Below are 27,655 nucleotides of genomic sequence, written 5' to 3'. Positions count from 1 at the left end.
ACGGAGATGTTGGAAAAGTTCTTCGTACGGGTCAGACAATACAATTTAAGACTCAATCCCAAAAAGTGCATATTTAGAGTAATGAAGGGGAAGTTGTTAGGTTTTGTTGTGGGACCTAACGGGATTGAGATTGACCCAGATAAAATAAAAGCCATTCAAGACATGGAACCGCCGAGAACAGAGCGTCAGGTGAGAAGCTTCTTGGGGAAGATCCAGTATATCAGCAGGTTCATTTCCAGATTATCTATTACATGTGCTCCAATCTTCAAGTTGCTTAGGAAGAATCAACCGGTCAGATGGAACGAGGATTATCAGAAGGCCTTTGACCATATAAAGGGGTACTTGATGAATTCGCCAGTGTTAAGTTCTCCTAGACCGGGAGAACCCTTGATTCTGTATTTGTCTATAGAGGATGCAGGAGTTGGAGCTATATTGGCACAGCCAGATGCTGCTGGAGTAGAAAAGGCCATCTATTATATCAGTAAGAAATTACTACCTATTGAGGAGAAGTATAATTTGATAGAGAAGACATGTATGGCAGTAGTGTGGTCGATCAAGAAGTTGAGGCCTTATTTTGATTCTTTCAGGGTCACCTTTGTTTCCAAAATTGATCCTATAAAGTATCTTTAGAAAACACCTACTATAGAAGGGCAGTTGTCCAAATGGTTAGTTCAGATGTCTAGTGTAGAAGCGGAGTTTATCACAAAGAAGACGGTCAAAGGTCCGGCTGTTGCAGAATTCCTGGCTGAGAATCCCATCGCGGATGATGAACCATGGGAATTAGAATTTCCAAATGAACATTTGTTATGTGTTGAAAAAGGGGTCTGGAAACTGTACTTTGACGGATCAGCTAATAGGAATGGAGCTGGGGCTGGTATTGTGATAGAAGCGCCCAATGGCGAGGTGACAACAATGTGCAAAAGGTTGTTGTTCCCAGTCACCAACAATATGGCAGAGTACGAAGCATGTATTATGGGAATCGAGTCTCTTCTTGCGACAGGTGCTAAGGAGGTTGAGGTGATAGGAGACTCATTGTTGGTTATTGAGCATGCCAATGAAAGATGGAAAGTTGAGGAAGATAGGCTGAAGCCCTATGTTGAGTACTTATTAAAGAAAGCAGCACTCTTTGACAAGATTACTTTTACTCACATAGGTAGAACTCATAACAGAATCCCGGATGCTTTGGCAAACCTAGCCTCAGCATGGCAAGATTTGAGTAAGGTCCCAAAGAAGCCATTCATCATTACCGTAGTAAATATGCCATGCTATGAAGAACATTTTGTGAATCAGGTTGAGTCAGAAGAAGAACCTTGGTTTACGGATATTTTGCAGTACATGAAAGATGGAACCTTTTCTGATGATGCAAAAAAAGAAGACCGATCGGTTATAAGAAAGATGGCTCTGAAGTATGTCCTAGCCTATGGTGAACTGTATAGGAGGGCTTGGGATGGAATGCTGTTGAGATGTGTAGGCAAGAAAGAAGGAGAAGAGATAATGAAGAAGATCCATGAGGGAGTCTGTGGTACTCATTTGAGTGGTATGAGTTTGGCCAGAAAGATCATAAGTCAAGGCTACTTTTGGATATAGATGGAAGGTGACTGTGTTAGCTATGTTCGTCATTGCAAAGCTTGCCAGTACCACGATAACAAAAATCATTTGCCTACTGTTGAACTCCATCCAACAACTCCTTCTTGGCCTTTTTCAGCCTGGGGTATAGATATTATTGGCAAGATCACGTCGGCAGCATCAAATGGTCATCAGTATATCTTAGTCGCCATGGACTACTTTTCCAGATGGATTGAAGCTCAGTCCTACAAAACTTTGATTGCCAAACAGGTGGCTAGATTTATTGAGCAGAACATTTTCTGTCGCTATGGTGTTCCTCATCACATAGTCACAGACAATGGTTCTCACTTCCAAGCAGACGTCAGTTAGTTATTATACAGATATAAGGTTGAGCATCACCATTCTTCTCCTTATCGGCCTCAAGCTAATGGTGCAGTGGAAGCCGCCAATAAGGAGATCAAGAGAATTCTGTCCAAAATGTGCGAGAAGTATAGAAGCTTGGCTGAGAAACTTCCTTTCGCACTCTGGGGGCATCGAACTACCTCCAAATCAGTGAATGGAGCTTCTCCTTTCGAGCTTGTATATGGGATGGAGGCAGTGTTACCAGTAGAACTCAAAAAAAAGTCTCTCAGGGTTCTTATGAAAGCTGGTCTGACCGAAGAAGAGTGGGTCAAGAAAAGATATGAAGATCTGTCATTTTTAGATGGCAGAAGATTGAATGCCAGATTCCAGGATCAGATGAGAAAGAGAAGGATTGCTCATTTCTACAATAAGCGGGTACATCCAAGGGCTTTGAAAAATGGAGACTTAGTGTTGGTCAGATTGTTAGACCACGAAGCCCAGAGTCATCTTGGAGGGAAATTCAGACCCAACTGGCATGGACCATTCAGAATCCAAAAGCTATTGGCCAAGGGTGCCGCTGAATTGGTCACTATGGAAGGGAAGCCTTTTAATCGAATCGTTAATCAAGACCAGATGAAAAGGTTCTATGTCTGAGATGATGATTTCGATAAAAATAAAAAAAATAAAAAAAATAAAAAAAAAGAGGGGGAGGCTAGGTTGAAAACCCGAAAGGGCGACCTAGGTAAGAAATGAACTCGTTAGGTTGAAAACCCGTAAAGGGCAGCCTAGGCAAAAGTTAGAGTTTAGAAAAAAGAAAAAAAAAATTTTTTTGAGATTAAATCATGGTGCTTAGTTTAAATGCGAAATCTATGTCATGCATTTGTGACATACTTGCGACTGGTTGCTTAATGCCATCAACCTGACTAGAAGGAGAATAGGCGAATGAGTAGTTAGAATGAACGACTATTGTATTAAAGTAGTTGTTCTGTACTTCTGTATGATGTTGAAAGAAGTAAGATCAATAAAGAGCTTGATTTTCAGATTTTTCTTCCCTTTTGTTTCTCGGGTATGATTGTTGACTACAAGACCTTCCTCTCTGCCTATTTGGTCAGCATTCGCTCATTCGTTTTGAAGATGTTTGGCCGATGGTCCTGCCTGAATGTTGGATTCTTTTAGACGGTGATTAGGAGGTCAAATGTTATTTTCTCGGTGGTTTCCTTGGAAGGATCGATAAAGAAAAAAAACATGAATAAAGTCCCTAGCACTTAAATAGGTTCATGCATACATGAGGGAGTTGCATATTTTATCTGTCTGAATATTGCAGGTGATAAAATGATCACCCCATTGTTTGTCAATAATGTAAGTTTTTGTCCTTAGTTAAAAAAAAAAATCCACTTTAATGTGCTTTCACTTCTTAATCCAAAGGCAGGAGGCCCAAATGCTAATCCAGCAAATAATTTCGAAAGAAAAGATTTGTTGTCTTTTGTTGTCTCTAAGTGCAGAAAATAAGAATCAAATAGAAAAATAGCAGTGGAAGCATCCAGAGATACAACAGATGGGCATTTGGCATCCGAATAAAGTGCCCAAGTCCGTCAAGAGTCCATCAAAGCCCAAGTCGGCTTATTCAGGCAATTTGGAGTCGGTGTGTGGCTCGTATATTTCAATAATTCCATTTACTCGCCACACAGGTGTTGACACGTAATTTTATGCCCCGCCTAACCCGGTGATGATATGAGGACAAGGGATAAAGTTTCACGGTTAACCAGGAATGTTTGAACCAAAAAAAAAAACCTGAATCAAACCGTCTAAAGAAGCCTGACCCACGTTAGGGCTGCGTCACACAGCTACAACCCGCGTGACGCCACTGATAGCTGCGTCACGCAGCTCTAACGGGTCTGACACCCCTGGCGCGCGCCCGTGCAATGGCCTGCACTGTTTGTATGGATACGCGGCAACAGTAAGAAAAGCAAGTCGCGTCACGCAGGCTTACGGCTGCGTCATGCAGCTTCTACCTGCGTCACACGAATGCTCTGTCTCCCTAGCCATATAAATACTACATTACACAGCAAAAACGGGACTTTTGACATTTTTTAAGATTTTTGCTCTCGTTTTTCTCTAAGACATAATTTTCTGAGTTTAGGTATCAAAAAACGACTAAAGCTCTTTCTCAAGAACTCGTCTGAGTAAATTTGGGATAGATCAAGTCATAGATATCTGGATTTAAAATCAAAGAAAAAAAAAAAAAAAAAGAGAAGATAAAGAAAGAGGAAAAGAGAGGAAAATCGTTTTGTTTTCGTAGAAGAACCTGGTGATTACATTCCTATGACTGTGAAACATTACTTCCAGATCAATACCAACGTATGCAATCCTCAAATCTGAGGGTTAGGTAATAATCTTAACCTTTCTCTTTCATTTCTAGTATTTTACCTCTTAAAATCCCATTTTCACACTATTTGACTGGACTGTTATTGACAAAACACAAGTTTGCCTATTGTTGAACCCTTCTGGGTTGGTTCTAATCGCTTAAAATAAAAGAATACATAAAAAAAGCGTAGGTTTGAAAGGTAGTTATGGACCAGAGCAGCCGCGTCACGCAGCTATCACCTGCGTCACGCGACTGTTCGTGTCCAAAAATACCTTATCTTGGATTAGACTACCTGCGTGACGCAGCTATTCAAGTACACAGTTTTTATTTCTTTTTATACTTTGTTTAGTGTTTCACTGTAAATAAATAATCGAAGTGTCTGTGTGTTTTGAATAAACTATGAGGAGTTCCGTCACGCGGCTAGAAGTTCCGTCACGCAACTGTTCTTCATAGAACAGCTGCGTGACGCGACTGTTCTAATCTACAAGGCTATAATTAGAGTTCCGTCACGCGGTTGTTCTTCGTAGAACAGCTGCGTGACGCAACTATTACAAGCTCCAGAATAAGAGACGAGAGTTACGTCACGCGACTGTTCTTTGTAGGACAACAGCATGACGCGACTGTTTCCCAGCTTCAATTTACTTTTGGTATTTTATTTAAATTCCATGTCAATTAAGCAGATTTTAACCCTAATCCAGGAGGTAATCAATTATGGGCAAACTAAGTTTTAATCAAACAAAGTCAATCAATTATTGATGATTATGAGTTTTTGAGAAATTTATTTTTTTTGTTATTTACTATTAATTATAGTTTTAGACTCGGTTTGTGGCCCGCCTTTAACCATAAGGCAAGAGCGGGTCTTTTATTTTATTTGATATGTATTATGGATGAATGGTGGATGATATACTTTATTTGTGATGAATGTAATGGATGGATCTAATTGGGACGGTTAATTAATTTTCCATATAGGAACTCGGTTCGATTTGTTCGGGTTGGGTTTAAATAAATTGGCTTTTCTAAAATAAAATAAAATTAGAAATTGTAGGTTAAAAGAGGCCGGTTTTTCCGGGCGTCAGCTTCCAACGGGCCGACGTACCCAATTCCCTTACCTAGAACCTCATTGGTTCGCCTGACCAGTTTTTCTAAATAATAGGCCTTGAATAAAATTGGGTTAAATGAAGTCACTGTTATAAAATAAAATTGAAACGGTCTCATTACCGAAATAATGGGTGGCGACTCGAAATAATTTATAAGACCGATTTATCGGCATCGCATATCCAAAAAGATTTTTATCACCTCTTTTTCCAAAACAAATAATCCAATAAAAAAGACGTTTTTCGAGATCCTTCCGGGGTTCGGGATTTCGGCGAAAACAGTTTGGCGACTTCACTGGGGATTTTGCACCCATTAATCCCTGGTTATTTTTAATAATTTAGTGGTTGCAATTAGGAATTGACTCTAAAAGCCTACTTTTTCTGAATAAAATTGGTTAGAAAAGCCGATGGAAAATTATTGATCGTCCGTATATGTTTAATTGCTTTCCTTTTCTTTCTAGGATTTTTGCATTCACTCTCATTCCTTGCTTCTCACCTCATTCTACCCGTATCACCCTTCGGTACTGGTGTTAAGTTTGACGGTGGATCTAGCCTAGACCATGCGATTTAGGTGCATCCATCCGAGAATTAACATTACTACCAACCGCAAGCCTAGTACCTCAAAGGTGCGCCAAAAGGAGTAGGCCCAACAAAAGCCCGAATCCTGTTTGCGGAACCCAGACCTTGTTCAGTCCAATGAGACCGAAGCCCATGCACGTAGTTCAAAGCCTTAGTTACTTCCCCTAAGGTGCACCCAATGCTATTTGCTGTTGTAATGCCGCATTCATTTCCGAGAGCTTATATCGTCAATCTCAAAACCCCCTGTTGGTTGTCAAGATTAGACCTATTTCTAGGAAACAGATGTCGGAATTTATACCAATGGAATCCGCGTGTGGGAGAAATAAGGTTGGAAGGCATGCATTTCCCAACTCCCGTTCCCCTGTATGATGTAAATTGTACATATGTTGTGACATTCATGCACCATGTAACACCTTCCTTTTCAGCCATGCATTAATAGGAGCTAATGTTCGATATGGACATTTGACCTTGATTTTGAGAACGGATTTCAAATTCGTTACGAATAATATAATGCAATTACTTATAGTGAACTAATACCCAAAAGAAAAGGGAGTTATAAGGGGGTTGCAATTCCTTTGTATTTTAACATTTCCCGCATTATCTGAAAATAAGTGAGAGATTATAAGATCTTGTAATGAAATAAAAGAAAAAATCCTACTTGGGACCATATGTTCCATGGCAAAAGGTAAGGATACAAAATATACACAAAAAATAACAAAAATCCCGCTTGGAAAATCTTTCATTCCGAGGCAAAAGTTAGGGATTCGAGAGAAAATAGCTGACCGTAAAATCCAAAAGGAACGGTCGACGACAGATAATGCTCGAAATATTCAAATACAAAATAAGTTATTGATGCATTATTCATACCGAATTCTTGATCCGGTCGTTGAAATCGAGATCTTATTTCCATATCGGTTTTAGCGCATTAGAAATGCATTCTTCATCCTATGTGCTCTCATTTTCACATGCATACATGCAGGACCCTCTGTAACTCAGAAATTTTTTTATCAGAATTGATCCTTCCCGGGAAACTACTTTGAGAGTTTGGAATCGGCATCCTGGTCAGCGTTTAATCAGAACATCCCCAATCCCCGAATTCGCTCCAATTAACTAAGTGAATCAGTCCAGTTCATCAGATTCAGAACCCGATTCAGATCCAGCAGAAATGGCGGATAACACAGAAAATGAGACCGGATTTTCTGAAGCCCAGATAAGAACCATTGCTCAGATTGTGGCTGCGGCTCTTGCTCAAGACAGGGCCCAAAATCAGAATACTCCCCCTTCGGGTAGCCAACCTGTGGCTGAAGAGAGACTGATCCCGGAACCTGTGTCAAGTAATTAGGCTTCTGTGGGAAACACTGTCCCAGTTGAAAATGATATGCTCAAGCAACTCGCCGATCTGAAAGAAAGATTCGACAAAATGGCGGCAGTAAAGGAGAAAGACCCGGCCACCAATTTTCACATAACTGAGTATGTTCTGCACCCGACCAGTTCGGCCTCATTCAAGACCTTCAAGCATTCTATATTTGAAGGAGATAATGATCCTCGTTCTCACTTGTCTGAATTTCTCCGAGTATCCCAAATGAACCGGTATAATGAGGAAGATGTTTTGCGAGCATTCCCGCAAACACTACATAAGGACTATCGGAGGTGGTATGACGGTTTAGATGAGGAGGTTCAGAAGAACTGGATCAAACTACAGACAGCTTTTCTCAAAAATTTCAAGACTGAAGAGAGTGATGAGTTCAGCCTGCGAGACCTGGAGAGTTTAAGACAAGGGAAGGATGAAAGCTTTTCTGATTACTACAGGAGGTGGAGAACTAAGCTGTATAGAGTTCAGACAAGGCCAAAGGACAAAGAGCTGATCAGAATCTTTAGCAGGAGCTTGTTGCCCTTCTTCAAAGAAAGGATGCTGACTCAGCCGCTCACTGATTTTTCTCTGGTTCAAAGTGCTAGTCTAAACATCGAGGAATTGTACAAGGAAGAAAAGAAGAAGAACAGAGGGTTTGGTAACTACCGGACTTCTTATGGTGACAGAGGTGCCGGAAGCAATAATCAGAATCAGTCAGGAGCCAGTAATGCCGTAATAGGTGCAGTTAATGAGAGAACTAGGAGAGAGTTCACTGACTTAGGAAGACCTTTGAGCACAGTACTAAGATCTTGCATCAAGAACGGGGTGTTGTCGAAGCTGCCAGTCGATCCGACTAAACCAGTGCGAGGGAGGTATATGGACCGAAATTGTGATTACCATCAGTGCAAAGGGCATTCAACTGATGAATGTTTCAAACTAAGGCACGATATTCAAGATTTGATTGATAGTGGAAAATTATTAAGCCTTCCGAAAAGAGCAAGCCAAGCACCAAGAGCAACCCACTTCCTCAATATCAGTACAACTATCCATCCTGTAAGTCTCAATCGGGTGGATCGGTCAATGCAATCGGGAGTGGATTACCAGAAGAAGTAGTATTGGCTGAAGCAGAATGGGAAGAGCGGACGTGTGCCATGTTGAACATATGGGACGACTGTAGTAGTGATGAGGAAGAGAAGGTGCCAGTGAAGATTGAAATCGAGAAAAGTATCACTGTAAAGGTAGGCGACGTGCCGGAAGATGAGGATGAGCAACTCCAGCTGGCCATTCAAAAGAGTTTAGCCGATCAAGGGGAACAATGGTACTACAGCAGTGAGGAAGAAGTGAATGAAGTAGGTGTTCAGAGTTTGACCCGAAGTGGGCGAGTATACAATCCCGAGAGCAGTATGTAGGCTAAGGGAAAAGAGACTGCTGTTGATGGAGCAAAGAAGAAAATGACAGAGAAAGACGGGGAGAACCCGAAAGAGAAAAAGAAAGAAGAGGAGGTAGTGAAAGGGAAAAAGAAGGCTGTCGAAGTTGGAGAAACCAGTCAGAGCAAGACACCTAATGGGGTGACCACCAGCTCAGTACTGAGTCAATTGCAGAAAACAAGAGCAGACATTTCGATATGGGATTTACTGATAACATCTAAGGAGCACAGAGAAGCTTTACTTGAAGCCATGACTTTTGTCAGAGTGCCGGCTCGGATCCAAAGTGTTGATATGATCAATGTGCTACAGCGGAGAATAGGCGAAGTCACTTTCTTTGATTCAGACCTTCCACCAGAAGGAAGGAACCACTGTAAGCCACTATATATTCAGATTGCCGTCAATGGACGAGACACCCGGAATGTGATGGTGGACAACGGATCACTAATGTGTATGTCCGTTGAAGATGCTGTCTAAGTTCAAGATCGAAGAATCAGAGCTTGAGCCATCAAATATGGTGGTCAAAGCTTATGACAATACTATGCGGAACGCGAAAGGGACCTTTAAAGCAAAAATATCCACAAGCACCTTGGAAAGCTGGGTAGATGTAGTTGTGCTCGATATCTTAGCCAATTCTGCTCTGTTGTTGGGAAGACCTTGGCTCCACCCTTTAGGCGCAGTTCCGTCCACTCTGCACAGAAAAGTAAAAATCCCGTGGGGTACAGACGTGGTAACCATTAATGCACAGGAGGATCTGAATGTAGCTGCAGTGGAAGGTCTAGAACTAGCGGTGCCATTATCGGGATTTCAGGTGGCAGTAATTGATGCGCCTACAACCAAGAGCAAGAGTGCAGTAAACAGCATGAGTCCTTTTTCGAGAAAGATGAAGAAGAAGATGAATTGGCAGTATGGCAAAGGTTTGGGCCGGGAGTTGCAAAGAAGGTTTGAGCCTCTCTCATCGGCATTGGGGCAGCAAGACAAGCGTGGACTGGGATATTCTGAAAATAGAAAGAAAGAAAGATATGAGATTCGATCTCCGGTCAGAGGGTCAAACTTGAATCAGATCTTCTTTGTTCCACAAGCTGAAGGGGAATTTCAGAGCAGAGGAAAGACCTACCCCGGCTTGGAGATATTTATGACCGATTATGAGGAGAAGCTGGTTGTGAACCCCTACCCCGAATATCATAAGCATGTGAATGCATGTGACTAAAGGGCAGAAATGCACGTGAGTGTGTGAGTCGCCACCTTGTTTAATTATTTTAGGGTAAACTAGGAAAAAACCCTAAGTGACTCCGATTTTAATTAACCTAGTTACTAGATTAATTAACCCAATGTTTAAGGCATGGCGTGCAAACCCGAGATGGATCCCGAGACTATGTCATGCTGATGAACTAACCATGAATGAATGCTTTGCAAGGTGAATGATGTAATTGGACCAAATGAAATGTTTATGTGATTTTGATGATTTCGACTTGCCGCCCGGGGTGAAATCCCGAACGTGCCTACGTACTTCCGTTTGAATGGAAGATCAAAGTCAACGGAGTTCGATAGGCCTTCTTTGAAGGGCTTTGAAGGTGCATGCTTAATGCATGAGTGTGTGTATGCTTCGTGCATGTTTGTTTAAGCATTTTGCCAAATGATCGATTGATTCGATTAGGCGTTCATCGCCAAAAATGTTGGTTTTAAGGCATTTGTGCCAAAAATGGTTGTCGGGCGATTTGTCGCCAAAGTCGTTGATTTTAAGGCTCTTAGCCAAAATGGTTGATTTAGGCAATCTGTTTGCCAAAATGATGTGATTGGGCGATTGTCGCCAAAATGATTGATTTTAAGGCTTTTAGCCAAAATGTGTTGATTTAGGCAATCTGTTTGCCAAAAGTGTTGATTGGGCGATTGTCGCCAAAATGATTGATTTTAAGGCCTTTGGCCAAAAAGTGTTGATTTAAGTAATTCGTTTGCTAAAATGTGTAATTTAGGCGATTATCGCCAAAATGGTTGATTTTAGGGCCTTTGGCCGAAATGAGTTGATTTAGGCAATTTGTTTGCCAAAATGATGTGATTGGGCGATTGTCGCCAAAATGATTGATTTTAAGGCCTTTGGCCAAAAAGTGTGATTGATTTAGGCAATTAGTTTGCCAAAATGTTGATTAGGCGATTGTCGCCAAAATGATTGATTTAAGGCCTTTGGCCAAAAGATTGATTGATTTAGGCAATTAGTTTGCCAAAATGAGATTGATTAAACTGTAGGCAATTTGTTGCCAAAACGCGATTGATTAAGGCTTTTAGCCACAATTATTGATTAATTGGACTTAAGCCGGATTTGTTGAAAATAAAGCAGTTGAACCGTAGTTATTAATTAACTAGGCTCTTTTAGCCAATATTGTCGGATTTAAGGCTTTAATACCATGATTATTGATTAATCGGGCATTTAAGCTTAATCAAATTAATTAAGGCAGTTTATTTGCCAAGAAATAATGACATGAATGCATTTATGCGATTATAGAATTGTTAGGAGTAGAAGAGAAACATGCATGGAGTGCTAAAATTAAATAGGCAGAGTTTCGTTTACATACCTGATTTAATCGGAAACCGCTTCTTAACTCCAGATTAAGCTCCTTGCTTGGGAATTAATTAATTTTAATTTGTTTAATTTTAGTGTTCAAATATCACAACAAAAATGCAATAAAAATTAAATTAAACGCAAAAAGTGGTAAAGAAATCGCAAGGAGCGTGGGAGGGAGGAAGATCGTCCGTCAACACAGACAGGGGTGTCAAAAATGAAGGGGGAGAGGCCATTTTATAGGCCAAAACGGGTCGCAGGTGCCGCCGTGGTCGGCGGCAGGTGCCGCCGGATGTCCAGCGGCATGTGCCGCCAGCGGGCCGGCAGCAGGTGCCGCCGGTGCCGGTGGCAGGTGCCACGGTGGCCGGAGCCACCGTGCTCGGCCGCGGTTACTTGGGCTTTTTCACTCCGGAGGAGTTTTCGGGAGTTCCGAGTCTCAGAAAAATATTCCGGGACCTGTTCCGCGATCCTCGCGACATTCCGGACGTTTTAAGTACCATATTGGCATATTTCCAGTAAATGTCCAAAATGGCCTCCGGTCCGGCCGGACTGTTTGCACAGTTGCTGCAGCAAAGTCAAAGTTCCTGTAGCAAAGTCAAAACAAATGGCATGGTACTGTAGCAGGCGTGCTTTCCTCCATTTAAAGAGTTTCACATACCATGTTATTCCCCTGAGCCTCAAAATTTGAGTATTCACAGTAGTCAAGTCGCCCGAGCCTTCTTTGGAACAGCTGGTGGATGGAACCGAGTTCATGGTATGCGTGACAGAAGCAAGTACTGAATCTAATTGGTCGAAGAAGATATCTGAGTTTGAAGACTTTTTGGGGATTGGGGATGAAGCTTCCAAGTCAGTGCAAGAGCAAAAGGCCAAGGCACGGATCCTCTAATCTGTTCTAGCCGCTGAAGATGCCGAAGAGGCAGAGAGGAAGGCAAAGAAGACGATAGAGCAGGGAAAGGCCAAGAAAGAAGCTACCCCGGCGGAAGAAGAAGGCGCAGACGCTGACGAAGTGGTCCAGGCAATAAAAGATACTTGTAATGAATGTATTGGACAGGCAGTTAATCCTGTATTTTGTTTTTCTGATGCTTGTTTTGAGAACACTATGGATGGTTTTCCTCTTTTATTTCAATCAATGGAAGTGAACTTTGACTATTTGTTTTCTTGTTTTCCTGATTGTCATGTTCATGGCATTGATTATACCACTCGCATATTTGACATAAACGCATTGCATAATTTTGCATTTAATTTAAGCACCACCGAAGATCCTAAAATAATTGAAATCGGATCAGACTTCAAACCTGAGCTCAGACAGGATCTCCAAGAATGCATTAAAAGAAATTCGGAGGTATTTGCCTGGAGCTACGCGGACATGCCAGGGATCGACAGATCAATAGCAGAGCACTTCATTCCTACTGATCCGAGTATTAAGCCAGTAAAGCAGAAAAGGAGAAGGGTCAGACCAGAATGGCAGGACAAGATCAAAGCTGAAGTCCAGAAACAGTTGGATGCAGGGTTCTTAGAAGTAGTACACTATCCGGAGTGGTTGGCGAATATAGTCCCGGTGCTGAAGAAAGATGGCACGATAAGGGTCTGTGTCGACTATAGGGATCTGAACAAAGCCTCGCCCAAGGATGACTTTCCACTTCCACACATAGATGTTTTGATAGACAGTGCTGCTGGGATGGGATGTTATTCTATCATGGACGGATTCTCAGGGTATAATCAGATATTGATGGCCTTAGTGGATAAACATAAGACCGCCTTCACCACTGACTTCGGAACATTTTGCTACAGAGTGATGCCGTTCGGACTGAAGAATGCCGGAGCAACATATCAGAGGATGGCTACTACGTTATTTCATGATATGATCCATAAGGGATTGGAAGTGTATGTAGATGATATGGTGATCATGACAAAAACACAGGAGGAACATGCAGAGATGCTGGAGAAGTTCTTCACACGGGTCAAATAGTACAATTTGAGACTTAATCCCAAGAAGTGTGTATTCGGAGTGACGAAGGGAAAATTGTTAGGTTTTGTGGTAGGACCTAACGGGATTGAGGTTGACCCGGACAAAATAAAAGCCATTCAGGATATGGAACTGCCAAGAATAGAACGTCAGGTGAGAAGCTTCCTGGGTAAAATTCAGTACATCAGCAGATTTATTTCGAGGTTATCCATCACCTATGCTCCAATTTTCAAGTTATTGAAAAAGAATCAGCCAGTTAAGTGGAATGAAGATTGCCAGAAAGCCTTTGACCACATAAAGAAATATTTGATGAATCCACCGGTGCTTAGTTCACCAAGACCAGGAGAACCTCTGATCTTGTACCTATCTATAGAAGATGCAGGAGTGGGAGCAATGTTGGTACAGCCGGATGCCGCTGGAGTAGAGAAAGCCATTTACTACATCAGTAAGAAACTATTGCCTATCGAAGAGAAATACAACCTGATTGAGAAAACATGCATGGCAGTAGTGTGGTCGATAAAGAAATTAAGGCCGTATTTTGATTCCTTCAAAGTCACTTTTGTCTCCAAAATTGATCCACTGAAATATCTGCAGAGAACGCCTACGCTAGAGGGACGGTTGTCCAAGTGCTTGATTCAAATGTCTAGTGTGGATGCGGAGTTCGTAACGAAAAAGACGGTCAAAGGTCGAGCTGTGGCGGAATTCCTAGCAGAAAACCCTGTGACAGATGACGAATCTTGGGAATTGGAGTTTCCGGATGAACATTTGCTGAATATTGACACGGGAGTTTGGAGATTATACTTTGATGGATCAGCCAACAGAAACGGAGCTGGGGCTGGTATTGTTATAGAAGCACCTAACGGCGAAGTCACAACCATGTGCAAGAGACTATTGTTCCCGGTCACTAACAACATGGCAGAATATGAAGCGTGCATCATGGGAATGGAAGCTCTTCTTGCGTCCGGCGCTAAGGAGGTCGAAGTAATAAGAGATTCTTTACTGGTTATCGAGCACGCCAATGAGAGATGGAAGGTAGAAGAGGAAAGATTGAAGCCCTATGTTGAGTACTTGTTGAAGAAAGCAGCACTATTTGACAAGATCACTTTCACTCACATAGGAAGAACCTATAACAGGATTCCGGACGCCTTGGCAAACTTAGCGTCGGCTTGGCAGGATTTAAGCAAAGTTCCGAAGAAGCCATTTATCATTACTACAGCCAATATCCCGTGCTATCAAGAACATTACGTGAATCAGGTGGAGTCGGAGGAAGAACCCTGGTTTACGGATATCCTGTGGTATATGAAAGACGGTACTTTTTCTGATGATACGACGAAAGAAGACCGTGCAGTCTTAAGGAAAATGGCTCTGCACTATGTCCTTGCTGATGGCGAACTCTACAGGAAAACCTAGGATGGGATGTTGCTACGATGCATGAGTAAGAAAGAAGGAGAGGACATAATGAGAAAAGTTCACGAAGGAGTCTGCGGTACTCATCTAAGCGGTATGAGCCTAGCGAGAAAAATCATGAGGCAATGCTATTTTTGGATACAGATGGAAGGCGATTGTGTTCAGTATGTGCGCCGTTGTAAAACTTGCCAATACCATGACAATAGGAGCCACTTACCCGCTGTTGAACTCCATCCAACAACTCCTTCGTGGCCTTTTTCTGCATGGGGCATAGATGTCATCGGTAAAATCTCACCCGCAGCATCCAATGGTCATCAGTATATATTAATGGCAGTCGACTACTTCTCTATATGGATCGAGACTCAATCTTACAGAATCTTAACTGCCAAGCATGTGGCAAAGTTTATTGAACAGAACATTTTCTGTCGCTATGGAATTCCCCATCACATAGTTACGGATAATGGTTCTCATTTTCAAGCAGAAGTTGGTCAATTGCTTTATAGATACAAGATTGAGCATCACCATTCTTCTCCTTATCGCCCTCAGGCTAATGGTGTAGTAGAAGCCGCAAATAAGGAGATCAAAAGAATCTTGGCAAAGATGTGCGAAAGCTATAGAAGCTAGGCTGAGAAACTTCCTTTCGCGCTCTGGGGGCATCGCACTACCTTCAAGGCAGTAAATGGAGCTTCTCCCTTCGAATTGGTATATGGGATGGAGGCAGTGTTACCAATAGAGCTCGAAAAGAAGTCTCTCAGGGTTTTGGTAGAAACTGGTCTGACCGAAGAAGAATGGGTCAAGAAGAAGTATGAAGATCTGGCACTCTTAGACGGAAGGAGACTGAATGCTTGATTCCAGGATCAGATGAGAAAAAGGAGGATTGCTCGTTTCTACAACAAGCGGGTACATCCAAGGGCTTTAAAGAATGGAGATTTGGTGTTAATCAGGTTATTGGACCATGAAGCCCAACATCATCCTGCTGGGAAATTCAAACCCAACTGGCATGGGCCGTTCAGAATTCAGAAGCTGCTGCCGAAAGGCGCCGTCGAATTAGTCACTATGGAAGGAGAGCCTGTCAATCGAATTATCAATCAAGATCAAATGAAAAGATTTTATGTCTGAGATGATGATTTCAAAAAAAAAAAAAAAAAAAAAAAGAGAGAGCTAAGTTGAAAACCCGAAAAGGGCGGCTTAGGCAAGAAATGAGCTCGCTAGGTTGAAAACCCGCAAGGGCGGCCTAGGCAAAAGTTAGAGCACGTAAAAAAAAAAATGCAAAATAATGATAGTAAAATCTTGGGATTAACGCGTGGTGCTTAGCTTAAATACACCATGCGTTCGTGATAGATTAGTGACTGATTGCTCAACGCTATCAACTTGACTCGAAGGAGAATAGGAAATCAAGTAATTAGAGCGAATGACCATTGTCACGCGGCTAGAAGTTCCGTCACGCAACTGTTCTTCATAGAACAGCTGCGTGACGCGACTGTTCTAATCTACAAGGCTATAATTAGAGTTCCGTCACGCGGCTGTTCTTCGTAGAATAGCTGCGTGACGCAACTGTTACAAGCTCCAGAATAAGAGACGAGAGTTACGTCACGCGACTGTTCTTTCTAGGACAGCTGCGTGACGCGACTGTTTCCCAGCTTCAATTTACTTTTGGTATTTTATTTAAATTCCATGTCAATTAAGCAGATTTTAACCCTAATCCAGGAGGTAATCAATTATGGGCAAACTAAGTTTTAATCAAACAAAGTCAATCAATTATTGATGATTATGAGTTTTTGAGAAATTTATTTTTTTTGTTATTTACTATTAATTATATTTTTAGACTCGGTTTGTGGCCCGCCTTTGACCATAAGGCAAGAGCGGGTCTTTTATTTTATTTGATATGTATTATGGATGAATGGTGGATGATATACTTTATTTGTGATGAATGTAATGGATGGATCTAATTGGGACAGTTAATTAATTTTCCACATAGGAACTCGGTTCGATTTGTTTGGGTTGGGTTTAAATAAATTGGCTTTTCTAAAATAAAATAAAATTAGAAATTGTAGGTTAAAAGAGGCCGATTTTTTCGGGCGTCGGCTTCCAACGGGCCGACGTACCCAATTCCCTTACTTAGAACCTCATTGGTTCGCCTGACCAGTTTTTCTAAATAATAGGCCTTGAATAAAATTGGGTTAAATGAAGTCACTGTTATAAAATAAAATTGAAACGGTTCCATTGCCGAAATAATGGGTGGCGACTCGAAATAATTTATAAGACCGATTTATCGGCATCGCATATCCAAAAAGATTTTTATCACCTCTTTTTCCAAAACAAATAATCTAATAAAAAAGACGTTTTTCGAGATCCTGCCGGGGTTCGGGATTTCGGCGAAAACAACAGGGGGCAAAATCATCAAAATCATCAAATTACCCTCAGGTAAGTTTTCTTTCAAACACCGCATTAGGAGGGGTATACCTTGAAAATTTAGGGCTAGAAAAATTTTAAAAATTTTTGCTAAAATTTCAAAATTTTTTGCAATGGATAAAAAAATAAAGTTTTCAAGGTTTGCTTAAAAGATAATATTTTTGGTCCCACGATGGAATTCCAAACTGGGGGCAAAAATAAAATCTTTTGCCCTGATGCAAAAATTTCAAATTTCAAAGTTTATGGTTATTAATGCATGGGGGCATGTGATGTTCCAACATCTAACAAAGGTGAGATCTGTTTGTACACAGAAATTACTCTTTTCTCTTGAAAATATTTTCAGGTCAATCGGTGATGATTTCACGAAGCTGTTTGGATCCTTTTCCTGATTAATGATGGTGGATTACGAAGTTGATCAGGGCAATCAAATCAAAATCCTTCGAGCCAATCAGACCGAGCTTTGGAGGTATCTTCAAAACCAATCAAACTGAGTTTTGGAGATCGTTACAGATCCGACTGGAGCCAACAAAGCCGATTAGACTGAGCTTTGTTTGTGACCAGATGATCAAGATGATCTCAATAGAACCTTGGACATGACCAAATGACCGCTGACGCTCAGAACGCTGATGTAGTCCGAGTGGAGCCTTCAAGGCAACACAACAAAATCCTTCGAGCCAATTAGACCGAGCTTCGGAGGTGACTTCAAAGCAAATCAGACCGAGCTTTGAAGATGATCACAGATCCGACTGGAGCCAACAAAGTCGATCAGACTGAGCTTTGTTCGTGACCAGATGATCAAGATGATCTCAATAGAACCTTGGACATGACCAGATGACCGCTGATGCTCAGAACACTGATGTAGTCCAACTGGAGCCTTCAAGGCGACACAACAAAATCCCTCGAGCCAATTAGACCAAGCTTCGGAGGTGACTTCAAAGCCAATCAGACCGAGCTTGAAGATGATCACAGATCTGACTGGTGTGAATACTCGAATTTTGAGGCTCAAAATGCCTGTTTTCCCAGACTGAAAACAGTCCGGCTGGACCGGAGGCCATTCGGAAAGTTCACCGAAAGTATGCCAATATGGTACTTGAAACGTCCGGAAAATTACGAGGATCGCGGAACTGGTCCCGGAATATTTTTTGGAGGTACGGAACTCCCTAAAAAGCCTTTGGAATGAAAGACTAGCAAGTCCGCCGGCCACGGCGGCAGCTGCCACCCTCAACGGCTGCAGAGGCCTCGCTCAACGGCGGTAGAGGCCGCCGTGGCGGCCGCCCTCAACGGCGGCAGCGGCCTCCCTCCAGCCCGGGTTTTACCTATAAATACAGCCCCGGTTCACCATTTTTAGACACTCAGTTTGTGTTGACGGACGCTCTCTTCTCCCCTACGCTCCTTGCGGTTCTTTTACTGCTTTTCTGCATTTAGTGTAGGCTTTTATTATTTTACTGTGGTGATACTTGGTCACTTAATTAAATTAATTCTAATTAATATTCCCCAAACGATGAGCTTAATCTGGAATTTTCAAGCTGAAGCTAAGTAGCGGCCGCCGATTAACTCAGGTAATAACGAAACCTGTGAACCCCTCCCCCGAATATCATAGGCGTATAAATGCATGTGACTAAGGAAGAAATGCACATGATGTGTGTGAGTCGCCACCTTGTTTAATTATTTTAGGGTAAACTAGGAAAAAACCCTAAGTAACTCCAATTTTAATTAACCTAATTACTAGATTAATTAACCCAAAGTTTAAGGCATGGTCTACGAACCCGGGGTGGATCCCGAGACTATGTCATGCTGATAAACTAACCTATGGATGAATGCTTTGCAGGGTAAAATGAAATAATTGGACCAAATAAAAAGTTTATGTGATTTCGACTTGCCGCTCGGGGTTAAATCCCAAACGTGCCTACGTACTTCCGTTTGAATGGAAGATCAAAGTCAACGTAGTTCGATAGGCCTCTTTTAGAGGGCTTTGAATGGGGATGCTCTATGCATGAGTGTGTGTATGCTTTGTGCATTTTGTTTAGGCATTTGCTAAAGAATTGATTGATTTTTAGGCATTTGATGCCAAAAATGTTGATTTTAATGGCTTTTAGCCAAAAAGATTAATTTAGGCAATTGTTGCCAAAAATTGATGTGATTTAGGCGATTGTCGCCAAAATGCTTGATTTTAAGGCTTTTGGCCAAAAGATTGATTAATTTGAAGGCTTTTAGCCAAAAAAATTTAAGCGATTTGTCGCTAAGAAAAGATTAATCTACTTATAGGCAATTTGTTTACCAAAAGTGATTGATTGACTTGCAATGTAGGCAATTTATTGCCGAGAAAACGTGTTTAATTAAGGCTTTTTAGCCACAATTATTGATTAATTGGACTTAAGCCGAATTTGTTCGAAATAAAGGCAATTTCACCATAGTTATTGATTAACTAGGTTTTTTTAGCCAATATTGTCGGATTTAAGCTTAACACCACGATTATTGATTAACCAGGCGTTTAGCCTAAATTTATTTAATGGAGGCAGTTTATTTGCCTAATGATTGACGTGAATGCATTTATGCAGTTGTAGAATTATTAGGAGTAGAAAAGAAGCATGCATGAAGTGCTAAAATTAAATAGGCAGAGTTTAGTTCATGTACCTGATTTAATCGTCGACCGCTTCTTAACTCCAGGTTAAGCTCCTCATTAAGGGAATATTAATTAATTTGATTTTAATGACCACTTAACAAAGCAAAGAAAGCAATAAAGCTAAACTAAAATGCAGAAAAACAGTAAAGAATCGCAAGGAGCGTAGGGGAGAAGGAGCGTCCGTCAACACAGACTCAGTGAGTTGAAATGAAGACATCGGGGCCAATTTATAGGCAAAAATTGGGCGGCTTGGGCCGCCGTGTCCGGCGGCCCGAGCCACCGAGGGCGGCGGTTTTGCTGATTTTTTCGTTCCGGAGGCTTTTTCGGGAGTTCCGGACCTCCAAAAAATATTCCGGGACCAGTTCCGTGATCCTCGTAATTTTTCGGACGTTTCAAGTACCATATCGGCATACTTCCGGTGAACTTTCCGAATGGCCTCCGGCCCGACCAGACTGTTTGCAGTCCGGAAAAACTGGCTCTTTGAGCCTCAAAATTTGGGTATTCACACTCATCCTTCTACTGATGCATGGACCTCATGGCTGATTGAGTTGGGTCCAAATGAGGTACTGTGGTTCGTTTCCTGGTATGACATCACCCGCTTTATCCAGGTTAGCTCCCGCCATACTCGGGTTTACCTTTTAGGCCTTACACACTGTACTTGGTACTGCGCTTCGCGTGTTTTGAGGCAGATGGGGATAGACCAGACTGTCCCAATTGTAGATGGCACTTCAGCTGATTCAGCCATCACTCCGGGTGTTACCCGAGCCGTCCTTAGGGCTTGGGTTAGAGACCATCACATGGTTAGGCCTTTACCTAATCCTACCAGTGTTCAGACTTCTCCTGAGTATCGGACCTGGTTCATTGCCGTTGTCTGGCCGGTTGAAAGGCCAAGGAGGAACGCACTGCTGAGTTCATTTGAAGGTTGGGCTCAGGCTGACGCTGATAATGAGGTTGGGACTGATGAGGAGATTGTGTTGGCTCCTCGGACAGGCGAGGTTGGAGACGGTTCAGCAGCTAGGGATGACTCGAAGGATGTTGCCCCACGGAGGCGACGGGACACCTAGACTCTTATAGGCTTTTGGACTTTTGTTGTTTTTCCCTTATTTTGACTTTTTTTTTTATTCTTTATTTGGGACTTTGACTTTGGATTTTGGGTTTTGTTCCTTGGCTTTGGATGTATGTTTTGTTTTTTTTTTTTTTTTTTTTTTGGACTTGGGCTTACACTTCATTATTTATTTATTTTTCTTGGATTCTTTTGCTTTCTGCTTGACTTCGAACTGTTTGACTTTATTGCTTTAATTGGGAATGTCATTCGACTTTTAAGCTTTCCAAGCATTTTCCAACTTTATTTATTCAAGCTCTAATTTTTGCCTAAGCCGCCCTTTCGGGTTTTCAACTTAGCGAGCTACCCATTTTTACCTAAGCCGCCCTTTTCGAGTTTTCAACTTAGCGGGCCCCGACTTTTGCCTAAGCCGCCCTTTCGGGTTTTCGACTTAGCGGGTTTTTCTCTCTTTTTTTTTCTTTTCTTTTTTTTTTTTTGGCAAAGAAGAATGAATTATGAAATGATTTTCTCATTAATGTTTAGACCGCGCCCAAAGAGGGTTGCCTACATATCTCCGATACATAATTTCTTTTTTCCGAGGAGAATCAGGTCTGATGTAGCTCTTTTTTACATCATGCAATGCTTATTATACAAAATATCTTTTTAACTGATCTAAATTACATGGATTCGTGAATTCCAAACCATCCAAATCAGTCAAAATGACGGCTCCGCTAGACAATATTTTCTTCAACACATAGGGTCCAGCCCAATGAGGACGAAACTTCCCACGTGGGTCTATGATTGGCTGTCTAATTTCCTTCAAGACCAAACAACCTTCTTCCAGTTTTTGGTCTTTGACCTTCTTATTAAAATGCCGTGCCATTCTTCTCTGGTAAACTTGAGTTTGGTGGATCGCTTGCAATCGTTTTTCGTCCATACCCAAGAGTTGCAAATGATAATTCTTAGCCCAATCTGCTTCGCTGATCTGGCTTTCCCGGATAATCCTCGCCGACTGAACTTCCAGCTCAATAGGCAACACTGCTTCCATACCATACACTAAGGAATACGGAGTTGCTCCGGTGGGCGTTCTGATTGAAGTCCTATATCCCCATAGGGCATTCGGTAACTGTTCATGCCAAGCTTTGTGCTTTTTAACTGTCTTCTGCAAAATGACTTTTATAGCCTTATTTGCAGCCTCTACAGCCCCATTTGTTTGTGGACGATAGGGCGAGGACTTATGATGTTGGATTCTCTTTTGCTTCAGCAGGTCAAAAAATTCACTTTGAAAGTGGGACCCGTTATCAGTAATGATCTCGAATGGCATTCCGTACCGACAAAGGATGTTAGTACGAATGAACTGTGCTGCCTTCTTGGCATTCAAGACCGAATAGGAGGCTGCCTCAATCCACTTAGTGAAATAATCAACAGCAACCAGGATAAATTGATGACCATTGGAAGCCTTTGGGTGGATTTTTCCGATCACGTCTATGCCCCAAGTTGCGAAAGGCCATGGTGAAGTAATAGGATTCAAATTGACCGGAGGCCGTCTTTGCAGCTTAGCGAAAATTTGACACTCATGGCACTTCTGCGCGTGCCTCACGCAATCTGCATTCATGGTTGACCAGTAATAACCCAGGTTCATGATTTTCCGAACCAAGGCTATCCCGTGCATGTGTGGACCAGACTCCCCATTATGTAAGGAATCCATGATGGTTTGAGCTTCTCCCTCATCAACGCACCTTAGGTGCAGGCCGTTCCAACTTCTTTTGTACAGAACTCCCCCAGTAAGGAAATATCCGAGTGCTAACTGTCTCAATGTCCGTTGATGAGTCTTGGTGGATCCCTCCGGGTAGGCTTCATTCTGAAGATAATTCTGTATATCCCAATACCAGGGCTTGTCATCCACCAAATTCATGATATGTGCTGGCTGTTTCTGTAGCCGAACATCCAGTGGGGGAACCGAGCCAGTGAAGCGCAGGCCAATAATCGCAGCATAGTCCACGGGTGTGAGAGTTATCTCGCCGAACCCGAATACGAAAGTATGTGTACAATCGTTCCACCGCTCCATCAATGCATATCACATAGTGGGCGGGAAACGAGGTTGGGTGCGATGCAATCCTGCAGCGTAATCCCCGAATCCAGCAGCAACGACCCGAGCTCGCATAGGAGGGTCTAGTAAATCCCAGAAAGTGGAAGCATCAGTAGCCGATCCACCCGAGCGAGCCTTGCCCAGATTAACCTGTAAGAAAAATTTTTCAATTTCAATAAATACGATACTAAAATTTATTTACCTTCTTATATGGCAGGAAAATGAATAAAACCAAAATTCGGTTTGAACCGTAGCTGCGTCACGCAACTACAAAGTCGCGTCACGCGTCTACAGAGTCGCATCACGCAGCTTTGCCCAAGTTGCGCACTCAGAAGTACAGCTGCGCAACGCACCTCAGCACTAGCGCCACGCCACTCCACAGTTGCGTCACGCGACCACGAAGTCGCGCCACACATCTTGGTAGCTGCGTCACGCAACTGTTCAAGACTCTCCCTCGTCGACGAACAGTCGCGTCACGCAACTGTTCTTCCAAAGAACAGCTGCGTGACGCAACTGTCGAAGGTACGCAGTAGTTCAATTTCAACCTAATTTCACTATGTTTGTGTTGTTTTCATGCAATTTTCAGAACAAAGTCAAGTCGCCTAGAGCTACCAACAATCAAGTGTCAACAAATCAAGTTTTAATGCAGTAAAAGAGGGTCGATTCTAAGGTTCAAGGCAAGCTAGGGTTTCTGGCGCCTCGAACAGTTGCGTCACGCAACTGTTCATTCAAGAACAGCTGCGTCACGCAACTGTTCATTCAAGAACAGCTGCGTCACGCAACTGTTCATGGAAGAATAGCCGCGCCACGCAACTCCTACCTGCGTGACGCGACTGTTGACGCAGGCCTAAACACAAAATTATAGTCTTATTGCTACAGCTACGAATCAAAAGCGGTAAAAAAGCAAAAAAAGAGAGAGGAAGGAATTTTTACTTACCTCGGACTGAAAGCCGCGCATCCGGCTCGTCTCGTACCTAACTGGGAACTCAGTACCCAGCAATGGAAGGAGCTGCAACGGCCATGTTTCGGGGCTCAGCGGATTCCGGCTCACCGACACCGGTTCGCCATCGAACGTCGAGATATCGGGTAGGGCCCCGAGGGTCTCCATCTCCAGAGTATAGGCGGAGGCAGGGATTTCAGAGAGTTGAGACATCTTTTTCAGTTGAAAGTTCAGAGAATTCTCAATTGCTTAGGGTTTGTGATAAGTGAAACTGAATCGATTAAGAATAAACGTTACTTATAGTAAGCCAATTGGGCCAAAGCCCACTCGACTGAGCCCAAGAAGAGAACTGGGCCCGTTGTTTCTTTTCGAGCCCAACACACCCATGCGGCCCATTCCAAAAACCCACAACGATCCACTTTGGCAATTTGACGTCGATGTGCGGCCCGTACACTTCAGCAATCTTTGTCTACTCACCGCACAGGGGGCAGAAACATCAAATTGCCCAGCTTACCCTCAGGTAAGTTTTCTTCCAACTACTGTATTAACTATTGTATTATAAAGTGCATTGTGTTAAATCGTTTATACCGAAATTTTTATTAAAATTTTTTGCAAATTAATTAAAGTTATGCCTACAAAGGTGGATATTTTTGGTCCTAGGCCGGAATTCCGGACTGGGGGCAAAAGTATAACCTTTTGCCTGAATATGAATCCCTTTTCATAATTAATGCACGGGAACACGTGACGTTCCAATATTTTTCTAACAAGAGGCAAGATTCGTTTGTGTACGGATATGGCTCTTTTTCCTTTGGTGAACAATTTTTCAGGTCAACCGGAGATGGTTTTTCGAAGCCGATAGGTCCTTCTGATTAGTGATGGTGCATTGCGAAGCTAATCAGAACAATTTTAATTTCCGATCAGTGATGATGTATTGCAAAGCTGTTCGGGACTTCTTCCCCAGTCAATGATGTTGAGTTGCGAAGTTGACCAGGGTAAAATCAACGTCTTTCGGGCCGATTAAACCGAGCCTCAAAGATGCCTTTTCAAAACCGACTGGAGCCGACAAAGCCGACCAAACCGAGCTGAGTAGGTGGCCAGATCAAAGCTCTTCAAGTCGATCAAACCGAGCTTTGAAGACTTTGTCATCAAATCAACGTCTTTCGAGCCGATTAAATCAAGCCTCGATGATGTCTTTTCATATTCAACGGAAGCCGACGAAGCCGATCAAACCGAGTTGAGAAGGTGACCAGACATTCAAAGCCCTTCAGGCCGATCAAACCGAGCCTCGGAGGTGTTTTCAAAGCCAATCAAATCGAGCTTTGAATTCATTCACATGTTGGATGGAAACCGACGAAGCCGATCAAATCGAGCTTAGGAGGTGGCCAGATGATTGGTTCAGCATCTTTCCAAGCCGATCAAACCGAGCTTCGGAGATGATTGCCTGATAGAAGGCGCGTCAAGGGACCACTTTAACATTAATCGTTTATACAATTAATGATAAAGTGGGGGGGCAAACTGTTGACGCGTGATTTTATGCCTCCACCTGACCCGATGATGATATGAGGACAAGGGATAAGGTATCACGATGAACCAGAAGGGTTTGAACCACAAATTGAACCAAACCGCCCAAAAGTGCCTTACCCATGTTAGGGCTGCGTCACGCAGCTAGTACCTGCGTGACGGCACTATTAGCTGCGTCACGCAGCTCTAACAGGACTGACACTTCTGGCGTGCGCCCTTGCAACGGCCTGCACTATTTGTATGGATACGCGGCAACTGTACGAAAAGTAAGTCGCGTCACGCGAGCTTACGGGTGCGTCACGCAGCTCCTACCCGCGTGACGCGACTGCTCTGTTGCCCTAGCCATATAAATACAACATTTTACAGCAAAAACGGGACTTTTTGACACTTTGCTCTCATTTCCTCTAAGAAAAATACAACTTTCTAAGATTAAGTTTCTGGATTAACGACTAAAGCTCTTTCTCAAGAACTCAACTGAGTAAACTTGGGGAAGATCAAGTCATAAATATTTAGACTTAAAAATCAAAAAAATACAAAAATATAAGAAGAGGAAAAGAGAGGGAAGAAAGAAAAAGAAAACGATTTATTTTGTGAAAAAAACTTGGTGACCACGCTTCTGGGATCGTGAAACATTGTCTCTAAATCAATCTCAGTGCATGCAATCCTCAAATCTGAGGGCTAGGTAACGATTCTAACTTTTCTTTTTCATTTCTAGTATTTTATCTCTTAAAAATCTCATTTTCATATTGTTTAATTGATCTGCCATTGATAAAACGTAAGTTTGCCTATTATTGAACCTTTCTGGGTTTGTTTTAATCACTTTGAACAAAAAGAAAACGTAAAAAAGAGTAGTTTGAAAGGTAGTTGCGGACCAGAGCAGCCGCGTCACGTAGCTACTACCTGCGTGACGCGACTGCTCCTATCCAAAAGCTCTTAACCAGGAATGGACCACCTGCGTGACGCAGCTGTTTGTGTACTCAGTTGTATTTTGTTTTATATTTGTATTTAATGTTTCGCTAAAAATGAATAATCAATAAGTCTGAGTGTTATAAATAAGTCACAGATAGTTCCGTCACGCGACTGTTCTTCATAGAACACCCGCGTGACGCGACTGTTCTTAATTCCAACAGGAGTGAAAGAGTTCCGTCACGCGACTGTTCTTCATAGAACACCCGCGTGACGCAACTGCTATAAGTTCCAGAATAAAAGACAAGAGTCGCGCCACGCGACTGTTCTTCATAGAACACCCGCGTGACACGACTGTCCCCCAGTTGCAGTTTATTTTTGTTATTTTTATTTCATTAAGTAAATTTTAATCTCAATCCAGAAAAAAGGTCAATACTGGGCAAATCGAGTTTTAATCAAACCAAATCAATTAATCTGTTGTGATTATGATATTTTGAGATTTAATATTCGTTATTTCCTTTTTAATTACATTATTGAACTCGGTTTGTGGCCCGCCTTTAACCATAAGGCAAGAGCGGGTCTTTTAATTTTATTTGATATATATGGTGGATGAATGATGAATGTGATACTTGGTTTATGAATGAATGCAATGAATGAGCTTACTTGGGATGATCAAATAATTTTCCAAATAGGAACTCGGTTCGATTTATTCGGGTTGGGTTTAAATAATTGGTTTTTCTAAAATAAAATCGATTAGAAATCGTAGGTTAAAAGAGGCCGATTTTCCGGGCGTCGGTTTCCAATGGGTTGACGTACCTAATTCCCTTACCGAGAATCGTACTCGGTATGCCTGACCAGTTTTCTTTCAAATAATTTGGCCTTAAATAAAATTGGATTTAAAATGGAGTCATTTAATAAAATTAAAATAGAAACGGTCCCATTGCCGAAAAAATGGGTGGCGACTAAAATGATTTATAAGACCGATTTATCGGCATCGCATATCCAAAAGGTTTTATCATCTCTTTTTCAAAACAAAATAATAACAATCCAAATGCCGATTTCGAGATTGTTTCGGGGGAAAACACATAGGTGTCACCATGATTACCTTTTATATCCCTAAATAGTACAAGTTATGTAAAAAGAAAATTACAAAAGCCTTACTGCCTAGGCATCTATCTCTATCATGTTTCTCTATCATCTATTTGTCCGTATTAATTATCCATGTGTGTCCATTATCTAGAGTGTCAAAAGTCCAAAGAATGTGTCAACTGAACCCTCTTTACATTATCGGTCAGTTTCTTATCTCGAAGCCCTCACAAAAATATGGGTTGAGTCAAAAGTCAAAAGAAGAAAAATCCTACCCTACCAAGATAAGGTCGACATGCACCGAGGGACTAGGCGAACCATCTGTGCCGCTTTGGAGGCATCTCCCAAGAGTCGTCAGAATCCTCTGGGTCAGCCTACCGGGTAG

At 42.1% G+C, this 27,655-nt stretch overlaps 1 protein-coding gene across 1 annotated transcript; it reads left to right on the top strand.

Moving 5' to 3' along the window:
* Nucleotides 1-162: 162 nt before the first annotated feature.
* On the top strand, nucleotides 163-27,655 carry LOC149494237 (uncharacterized). The gene is made up of 4 exons (XM_089725432.1): nucleotides 163-189; nucleotides 271-481; nucleotides 647-1,221; nucleotides 27,425-27,655. Exons 1-4 carry the CDS (start codon nucleotides 163-165, stop codon nucleotides 27,653-27,655), a joined length of 1,044 nt encoding a protein of 347 aa, XP_089581558.1.

Source organism: Jatropha curcas, chromosome 8 (assembly GCF_041381405.1).
Source record: "Jatropha curcas cultivar XTBG-Jc1 chromosome 8, XTBG_Jcur_1.0, whole genome shotgun sequence".
NCBI lineage: Eukaryota > Viridiplantae > Streptophyta > Magnoliopsida > Malpighiales > Euphorbiaceae > Jatropha > Jatropha curcas.
Note: the sequence above shows the minus strand (reverse complement) of the source record. Positions and strands in the feature narration are given on the sequence as shown.